We start from the raw sequence: 10,014 nt of genomic DNA, 5'->3' as shown, positions 1-10,014 counted from the left end.
AGCAAGCAGAAGAAATCCCAGGGGACTGTAGCTTCAGGAGGCGAAAAATTGGTGCTTTTTGCTTGCCTGTCTCTTCCCAGTTTCCTGCCCCCTTCAGCGTATGAGAAAGACAAGAAGAGTTTGTGCACTTTGGAAACTCGATAGGAGGCAGCAGCTGATCTTCCCATCACCAGCCTAAAAATAATCCACTCCAGGGCTTGGAGCGGCTTCACTAAGTGGAGGAAAATCCTGCCATCGGGATGATATTGATCACATAGCACAACCGAGTGACAATTTGGGTTGGTATTTTGGTTTTGTGTTTACAAAGGTAAGCTACAGAGTTTGATCTAACATTCAGCAACCAAACGGGGCATGCGATGACCCTCCCCCATTATCTCCCACTAACCACCTCCTCCTCCTTCCCTTTATATCTGTGGGACAGGGCTGCTCCTCGTTCTTTCCTAGGATTACAACTCCAATCTCTTTTTCCTTTTCCTTTTCCATTCGCAGGCGTTCTCAGCCTTTACCGTCCCCTCCTGCTGATACTTTCTTTGCTGCTGTTCACAGGGTTACGTTTCTTTTTTTAAACTGTCCTGCCTTGGCATGTGAAGTCGAAGGTTTTACAGCAGGCAGTGTAGCATGCTGATGTTGGAAATCGCATTGTGTTAAGAAGCTTACCAAAAAAGAAAAAAGCAATGTATTAGATGTGTGAGACCACTGCAGATGTTTGTGTGAAATGCTTTTCAGTGCCAATAGCCTGTTTAGCACCACTGCTGTTGTGATTTTCTCTGTGTTTGGAGCCTAATCCAAAAACCTACCGAAGTCAATGAGATTCCTTGCATTGACTTCAGTAACGTTTGGATCGGGCTGCTGGTGTATGGCAGTTAGTGATGAGAATGCTGACAAGTATCAGAGGTAATTCATCACCTTAAGGCCCAAGGTAACTGGGACAGTGCTTAGCAAGGAAGCAGGGTCTATCTAGAATAGGTGGTCACAGCTGAAATAGGAGTAAAAAGCAAAATGATATTTTGTACAGGATCATTTTTGATAAAATAGGTTTTAAAGGGGCTGCACTTTTTGCCATTACCTTAGCAGAACTCTTTGCAAATAATGCATAGACTGTAGATGACACAGATTGTGCTAGGTCCAGTGCTTTTAGGAAGGGAAGAAGAGCAAACTGTTAGGTTTATACCTAGAAAGGAAAAAGAGGCAGATCACTAACCTAAAATCTGTGGCAAACCTCAAGTTAGGCCTTCCATTGTGGTTATCCAAACCTATAAATTCATAATTTGTCCTTAGTTAAAATTTTCTGTGTGAAATTCAAGAAGGAAAGAAAAATTCTTGCTTTTATAATGACTTAATTTTTCAGAAGATAAGAACTAACTACTTTTGTAAACTCTGAGTACTTTCTCCATCCTGTGTCTGTATGCATACACATATCTATCTCTATATATACATGTATATATGCATATATGGGCATATAATGCCCATTTTATGTAAGACCAAAAAAAAATATCTGAACTAAGACCCAAGTATGCTCTGTAAGCTGACATATTTTAATTAGGAAGTGCAGCTATTAATTTTATTCTTTTTTAAATATAGGCAACAGAACTACTGAAATAAATGTTTTTCAGAACATTGTTATTTCCCCCAAACAAGGTCCACGTGAGGAGTGTATTTATACTCTTTTCTTTATAATCATAAATATCTTGCAGAGCATGCTGAACAGAGTGATAATCCAGGTAAGATGAAACTCTTGAATATGAAGACTTTTAAGCCCACTTTAAAAGACCTAAGGTAATTAAAATGTCTTTAACTAGAAATCTTACAGTTTTGCATTTGGTGAGGATATTCTCATAATTTTTGTGGAAATTTAAATTATTTACCATTTTCCCATTGTCTTCTTAACAATTGCTTGTGGAAAATATATCTCAGGAACTGGCTTATTGCCCTGAGAATCCCCATTTATGCTTGTTAAAATGAGATTTGTAAGTGTTAAGGTTCAATGCTACATCATATTCATTTTTGCAACTTTGTCCTATTTTTTTTCTTCCCCAAACCTTTTTCTTCCTCACAGTGAATATTTATTCCTGAATCTCTTTTGTACTGGTTTCTGTTTATTATATTATGACTATGTCTGTACACCGTAGCCCAAAACCAGAAAGTCTCAACTTGCCAGTGATGGGGATTTTAGCATGCAAATTTAAATGCTTAAAGGACATAAGTTTTTTTAGCTATTTCATTGCAGTATAAACTGCTGTTCAGATAGTTCACATCCTCATTAAAGTAAACCAACAGGGAATCAGATTCCCCAATGGTGTAAAGGAGAGCTGAATCTTGCCTTCCACTGGCATCATCATGGGCCTGTCCTCCTGATTGTTCTTTCCATTCCCCTCCTCTGTTTTGCTCATGGCTTTAGCTTGTAGCTGCTCAGCAAATGCCATTTTCAAAGGGAGAAAGAAAAAACACCTCTGAATATTTCTGACCAATTCAAGACTTTGTAAAGACTGAGCAATTTGTCAATAACTTTGAAGGACAAAGGCCTTCCAGTCTTTAAATGTTAAAACAAAAAAATTACCTGGTACTTGGAACTCCTGTGGAGTGCTGAATGTAGCTGGTACCTCCAGATAAGCTTTATCACATCACTGCATTTCCTCTGGCTGAAATGCTAGGTTAAACCTAGTATGGTTGTCAACATTATTATGAAATATAACATTCCTGCTATAATTAGTAGTGAAGTGAATATATTGCGATGTACTCTCTTCGGTGTAATCACCCCAGCATAATTTGGTGGCCTACTATATTCAACAGAAAGGGAAATTATCTCTGGGAAGGCCATTTTTTGCAGCAAGTATGAATAGCATTGTCTTCTTAAATGAGGATCTCATCAGTTATTCTGAAAGGCTGCTACTACCTGATGAGAAATAGTGGTCGGTAACTTCAGCTGACCAATAAATTTCAAAACAACTTGCTACCCTTTTGTCTGTTCTCTCCTAAATATTTGTGTTTGGGTTATGCATTTCATTGTTTCCATGTGGCAGTTGGACTGCTCCCATTTTTTGCAGACATTGCTGTTTGCTAGACAAAGCCCTCTGCCTGTGAAGAAGCCTTCAGCTCCAAAGATTACGACTTGAACATGAGCTTAGATAAAAGGTCTTGGCAATCCATATGAGAAGAAGAGTCCTTTGCTTTCCAGTGACTATCCCTGCCTTTGGGACCCACAGATAAAGATTTGCTAGGAAACTAGCGGATATTTCTCTGCTGTAATGCCCTATGGCTCGTGGGTGCTTGAGATAGCCCTGCATGAGCCAACTTTGGAATTGAAGTATGGGCATGCAACAACTAAGCACCGATGTCAAGCTTGCTGTGAGCAGGGCTTCTTATCTTGGGAACAGCACCATGGTGATTAAGACCATTAATTCTGAGGCTGAACTAGTATTTGCATGGCTCTCTACTAGTCTGTGTAGCCTCCAGCGAAGCAGGTAGCTGCCTACAGCAGCAGACTGCTGAGGGTGATAAAACCATCTGGCTTTGCTGCTTAACTCACCGATGTACAGTTCCAGGAAGCCCAGCTTTGGGCTGCTGCCAGTGTTACCAAGGAAGGTGTCTTAGCAGCTGTAGGAGGGCAATTGCTGCTATGGAATGTGATAACCTCTCTTGAGTTGCAGCAATAACTGCTTTTCCATCCCCTGACATCAGAATTCTCTTCAACTACTTTCTCCTCGTGTGACTCTGCAGCCCAGTTTTTCCTCTTTGATCTCTCCCTGTGTACTTACTGTGGCCTAAAAAGTCTCTCTCCTCATCTTTGTTAGGGAGAAAATCACCTTTGGCTACACTGTGGGAAACCTTGAGTCAGTTCTGTGTTCTGACGTGCTTAGGGCTAATTCAAATATCTTCAGCATGGCTATCTGTTACAGGGTTAGACTTGTTCGGTATGGTCAGCATTCTGTCTTTGGCCATGATCAACAACTGGTGCTCGGGAAAAATATAAAAAGTCTTTAGTGTATTTAACTATGTACTTGCACAATGCTCAGCACTAACTGAAACAAACAGCACTTCCTTGCATAAGCAAGATACCTCTATTCACCTCTCTACAGATCTAGTTCTGACTGAAGCCCATCATTGGCTTACTAGAAGAGTTAAAGCCAATGGAAGAATAGTTTCATTATTATTAAGGGAACCAAATTTGATCAGTGATCAGTCATAGAAGTGTTCCATCTTCCTTTCTAACTCCAGCTGCAGTTTTTGATGAATTACAAAAGTAAGCGTAAGTGCAATTCTTCATGATTTTTCTGAATTTGTTCTTCCATTTCACATTTTCATTTCATGAAGTGAAATCTTATGGTTTTACACAAGAGGAGGGAATAGTGACTTTTCACTCTGCCTTTCATTGGTTATCTGCAGTCAAGATCTTCCAAACTGTCATCATTTCCAGGCTTGTTTTTTTGAGTGAAAAGTCAGTATAGCTGAGGCCTTTTAAAACTCTGAAATTTTTAGACTTATTAAAGATCTCTTTAGCCTTAACTCCCAATACTGAAATACGGTTCGATATGCAGCTTAGACTCTCAAATTGGTCTGAAGCTTTTGAACATGCTACTTGCACTGTTTGCAGCCCTAAGAATGCGTTCATCGGTAGCTACGCAGAGCTTTGCAAGCATGGGATCTGAGTGTTGGCAAGAAAAATTTTGCCATTATATTATCAAATTTTCCTTTGAAGAAGACTGAAGGTTACACTGTTTCCTTGGATGAGCAATTGCATTGTGAAACCTGTCATGGTCCAACTCCTGTTAACTCTTAGTGGAGCTGCACAAGCATTGTTGTAAATTGCCCCATACTGTCTAGAGAAGTCAAGGACTTGTTCTTCTGCTTTAGAGGCTTTTCTTTCTGTCCTTCTTTGGAAATGAACACAGCTTGTTAAACCTTGAGGCCAATGAAAATGATCTTCTGGAGGCATGCCCTGATGCAGCGGAAAGTAATGGCTAATTTCAGCTTCGAACAAAATGGGAGTCTCACTCGCATTGACTGTAAATGCAAAGCATCCTCCCTTACATGTCAGAAAAATTTCATCCAATATATTTTCCCTATCTGTGAAACTTGAGCAAAGAAATAGAAACTACATGACATGCTTTATGCTTGGGGTGATGAGCCTGTGCATCAGTGCATGTCCAGAGCCCCATATGTATGTAAGTTTTCCAAAAAACAGAGCAAGGTCCAGTGGCTTGAGTCACGTGGGCAAAACTTCGGAGGGTATATCGGATCTACCTTCTGCACCAGAAATGGATGGGAAGGGAATGATGGGGTGGTTACTTGCTCCCTGTGAGGCACATTGGAGATAAAATGATTTCTTAGAGCTCTAATATACTGCAGCCTTTTCACACACTGCTCTTGAAGATACAGAGAACTATTAGCTGCCTGTCTGTGTAAACACCAGAGAGTGTCTATGAAAGGTGGCATACACCAACAGATGCAGAACATGAGTCCTCCACTTCCAGTCATAGTTCATTTCTAGCACAGTGTGGATGGACAGATGGATGGAAGAAAGGAAGGAAGGGGGGAAGGAAGGATCACTGGGCTATTAATGCTTCTACAGTTCTTACCTCTTCTATTCCCTATCAGTACCATACTGTACTAGATGTGTGTCTTGAAGTGGGTGCTGCTAAAAAGGGAAGTTGTACCTGGTGAGTGTTTTATGAGGCCAAATCATAAGTTTCATTGGGTCAACACAGCATCATGAGACTGATCAGAATGTTTTGATAGATTTTAAGCATGTGGAGATTTAATGAACGTGGTCACTGGATGTGCTGATTAATGAAGTGTATTCTAATTTAAAAACTTGGGAATTTATCATCAATTACCCCTATCTCATTTCATTGGCAGTGCAACCTTTTTGATTTTCTGTTGTGTTTTTTTTTACAAACTGCCCAACGTAGGCTTTTTTATTTTCTCTCTCATTTTAAGAGAAGACAATTAAATTCTACCTCTTATTTAAAATGAACCTGTAACAAAAGTATTTTGAATAGACTGCTTGTACCTACTCTTGAGAATTATCATCAGTATGATGGGCGCTGTTTCTATACATCAGTATTAACAATAGGGCCAGATTCTTTCCTCAGCCCTGCCAACGTGCAAAGGACGGTTGGTTTTAAGAGTGTGTTCTTGGACATACTCCATCACAAAACTAGGCACAGCACAGATTCTTGTGAAGATTCAGACGTCACTCTTGAAAGATGCATCTTTCTTGAGAGCTTTTAGAGACCATTGTTTGAGGTGTAATATGAAACCTCTACAACCTGATGGTAGGTCCTAGCTAGCAGATAGCACTCTCCGTGTGGTTAATAGTCCTTTCTTCCACAGGAACATCTACTACCTATATTCCATTTCCCTTCCATAAAAAATGGAAGAAAAACAACACTTCCTTTAGCTTCTCTTGGAGATGACTTTAATCCTTTCTCCCAGATCTATTTTTGACTAAAAGCCAAAAGCTACACTGGAAGTCAATGATTCAATGCTTATTTGAACCCAGGATCCTCCTGCCTTTCGGTACCAATATAACCACTAGACCACAATAGTGTCTTACACTGTCTCAGAAAAGAGTCCTCTTTGTGGGAAAGGGAGGAAAATTCCCAGCAGAACTCCCTTGGACTTCTGACCTTTGATAAAAATGAGGAAACGACACTTCTGATTTTCAAGAGATTATCATTACCATCACGTTTCTCTTAAAGGAGACATGTTGAGCTTTTACAAATTAAAAACAAACAATCTCTGTGTAGTTTTTTTAAGAATTCCCTATTTGTTTTGCTAATAACTCCTCAGTCTATTCAGACAGAATTCATATGAACATAATGTTTCTTTTGTGTTACTAATCATATGCATTTATGAATATATTTTTATATAAGAATGAAATGATAGGATGATAGTGGTTATATCACTCTATTCATTATAGAGAATGGGCCAAACTCTCCACCTAATTGTGTTCTACTGAAGATTGAGTGGGTTGCCCATCAGCTTTTGCACCACAGTAAGTATATGCATGCATTTTTGCAGGACGTGGTCCACCATATGACTCTGAGTTATGCTTAACTTCTGGCAAATCTCAGACCATAAGCTGCTGATATGTTTGGAAAAGGGACTGCATTTATCACATTCTTTTCAATGAAACGCCTTTACAAATTTCACTGATGTATTTCAATGTGGATTATGCTTTTCAGATCCAGCAAAAAGTTAGTTAAAAGGAAAAACGGGGTTTAGCAGGGGTTCAAAGTGTGTCTTTGAACTCTGTATTCTTTTGAAGATCTGTATGTTTCTGCTCTCTCTAAGGGAGTACTTGAGTAGTTTATGCTTACCTTGTTATGCTTACCTTGTTTAAACAACTAGGCTCGTAGAATTAACCTGAACTATTTCAGGAAACAAGGAAAGCCTTTTTATGCCGATTCAACTAACTTTTTTTTTCAACTGTGTTCATGCATTTTCTGCATGTCTATATTGTTCTGATTCTGCAAAATTCATTAATGCCAATGTTGTTGCAAAAAGATGCATTCACCAAAGTATACATATACTTTGCTGAATTAAAGATCTTCTTTCCATTTTAGTATGTAAAATTTGGAAAAAAAAGATGTGAGCAAATGAGTTTACACAACCTATTCTATAGCACTATGTTGCTGTGTAGAAGTCTCAGGCAAAGAAATCAGCAAGGAAACATTTTGGTTGCAATCTTGTTTCATCTTCTTATAAAGAAGAATGAAAAAATAAACGATGCATAAGTTGATAAAAGCCAGAAGCTGGTCATAACTCTGGGTCATACTATGGCCCACACTCTGTAAGCACGAACGCATGAGCTTATCTTGGTGTACAAAAATAATCTCATAAGAAATCTTGGAAGTCAGAGAACTGCTTAGATGAGGCTAAGCACGTGGATAAGGATTTGCAAGATAAACCATAAATGCTGATTTACTGTCTATGCAATCTTCAATATAACCTTCTTTGATCAAGAGTTTGGCAGTTATCTCTAATGACTAGTGTATGTGACCATTGTTCTAAGGGACAATGAAGAAATACAAAATATCAGTGAATGCAAAGCTGCCAAATCACAAATACCAAAGGTTCAGAGCTTGCACTGAGAACATAATGCAACAAATTGTATGAACAGAGGTGTTGCACAGAGAATATTGGCTCATCAAGGAAGCACTAACACACAGGAGTCAGCTTATGTGCATTTGAGTTTTCTTATGAGAAATAGAAATAGGTCTTTTTTCAAAACTCTCTTGTTCTTTCTCTATATTCTCATAGAGCATTTGCAGCATAACATCTATGCATATAATGAACACTAGAAGACATAGCATAGTGTATTTAATAAATAGTACTTATAATAAATCATAAATATAAATACATATAAATATTATTAACTAAATATAAATAATATTATTTTAACATAAACGCAGCCTTCATTCTAATTTGCTTATACTTGACGGAGCCCAAAAGAATTTTCAAAATAGAACCAGATTATTCTCTGTGTGTTGTTCGCACGCTCCTTCTGTATCTCTTTGTTGTATTTATTTTGTGTTTAGCTAAAGGGAATGCTAGCAGTTTTGGTAGTCAATTATTCTCTCTTTTTTGTAGTAGTCAGACCTTCTGGAAGCAATGAGGCTCGCATTTTGTGGTAACGACAATGCTTCAGCCTATAACATCAGTGCTGGTGTCCTAAGAAATGTCTGCTTTGTGGATGCCCTCAACCTGGTTCCCCATGTCTTCTTGCTATTTATCACCTTCCCAATTTTGTTCATTGGTGAGTTATTCAATGGAGCTATGCAATCCTACAAACACTTGAGCATGTATTTATACTCACTCATGTTTATATGTGCTTGGAGGCCTGTGGTGCAAACCATTGGATGCTTTGTATTTATCAGTTCTAAAAAAGAAGAGACAAAATGGCTTGATACAGAGGATGTGATGCCAACTGCATAAAATGCTGGGAATTTTAGATATAAATCTGAACTAAGCAGCATGAAAAGATGGATGAGAACCAGAGAAATCAGATCCAAATGCTTTGAAACTTCTCTCTGGAGAAGTTTTCTTCAGATTTGAAATTGGCAACTTGCAACCTTTGCTATTATTAGATATTAGAAGACTTAGGGCAGTGGGTCTGAATTCCCTTCAAGTGATGTGAATTTCAGAGAATATCCAAAATGTGCAACTTGGATCTAAGGCTAGGAGAAGTGTAGGAAACTTTTAAAACAGAGTAATTACTTCTTTTGCCAGCATTTGTAAACAGAAGTAGAGCAAAAGAGATAGTCTTCTTCCACAGGAATGAAAGAAAATAAGAAATTATAAATCTCTCTTGAAGAATTTAGGACAGTGGAGTGGCTCTAACTCACATGTTCTTGTAAAAAGCCCCATCTAAACTAGTACTCTAATGATATTTTTTCTTCATATTGTGTCTTTATCCTAGTTATTTGCAGTGATGAAATAAATACAATTTAATACTTTTTCAGAGCTGTCAAACAGATTCTAACTGATCATAGGAGACAAAGAGACTTGAATAACTGTCAAAAGGCAATAAGTCTTAATAAAAATAAATATTATCCTGACAACTGCATGAGAAGTGGCATGTCAGTTCTTCCATGTTACCTTCCTGGTGTCACATACATCCATAGCAATACATTCCTTCCACAAGGAAGATTTGAATTTGAGACTATATTCAAACTAGAGATTTAAGGATTTCCATTATGCAAAAAGACTCTGAAGTGATTGAATAATAGGGCCACAGGAACCTGTGGGCTAAGACGCTCAGTACCCAGCAATCAAAGGTGTAACAAGATCCAGTGACTGAAAACTAATTAAGTAATTAGGCAAGGGAATAAGAAACAAGTTCTAACAAAGGAATAACTAAAGACTGGAAAAAAACCAAAGGGTTATGGAGAACTCTCTCCAACAGTGCTGATCTTTATGTCAGTGCTGGCTTTTTCTTTAAGATGAGATGCAAGTCATCCTTGAATTACAGGGCTTTCTGCAGAAGTGTTTGACGGAAACGTCTGAGGG

At 38.4% G+C, this 10,014-nt stretch overlaps 1 protein-coding gene across 6 annotated transcripts in view; it reads left to right on the top strand.

The window, feature by feature from the left end:
* The first annotated feature begins 201 nt into the window (after positions 1 to 201).
* The window catches only part of ABCC9 (ATP binding cassette subfamily C member 9), a 75,787-nt gene continuing 65,974 nt past the window's right edge, over positions 202 to 10,014 (top strand). For 5 of the 6 annotated variants that reach the window (XM_049821879.1, XM_049821878.1, XM_049821875.1 and 2 more), the window contains exons 1-3: positions 1,682 to 1,721; positions 6,923 to 6,997; positions 8,596 to 8,761. In XM_049821879.1, the coding sequence (XP_049677836.1) occupies positions 8,617 to 8,761 (145 nt within the window). In that variant the 5' untranslated portion in view covers positions 1,682 to 1,721; positions 6,923 to 6,997; positions 8,596 to 8,616. Of the gene's footprint in view, positions 308 to 1,681; positions 1,722 to 6,922; positions 6,998 to 8,595; positions 8,762 to 10,014 lie in introns of those variants that run through there. The other variant, XM_049821877.1, reaches the window with a different exon arrangement.

Source organism: Accipiter gentilis, chromosome 18 (genome assembly GCF_929443795.1).
Source record: "Accipiter gentilis chromosome 18, bAccGen1.1, whole genome shotgun sequence".
Lineage (NCBI taxonomy): Eukaryota > Metazoa > Chordata > Aves > Accipitriformes > Accipitridae > Astur > Astur gentilis.
The sequence above is the reverse complement of the archived record's forward strand: the minus strand, read 5'-3'. Positions and strand labels throughout refer to the sequence as shown.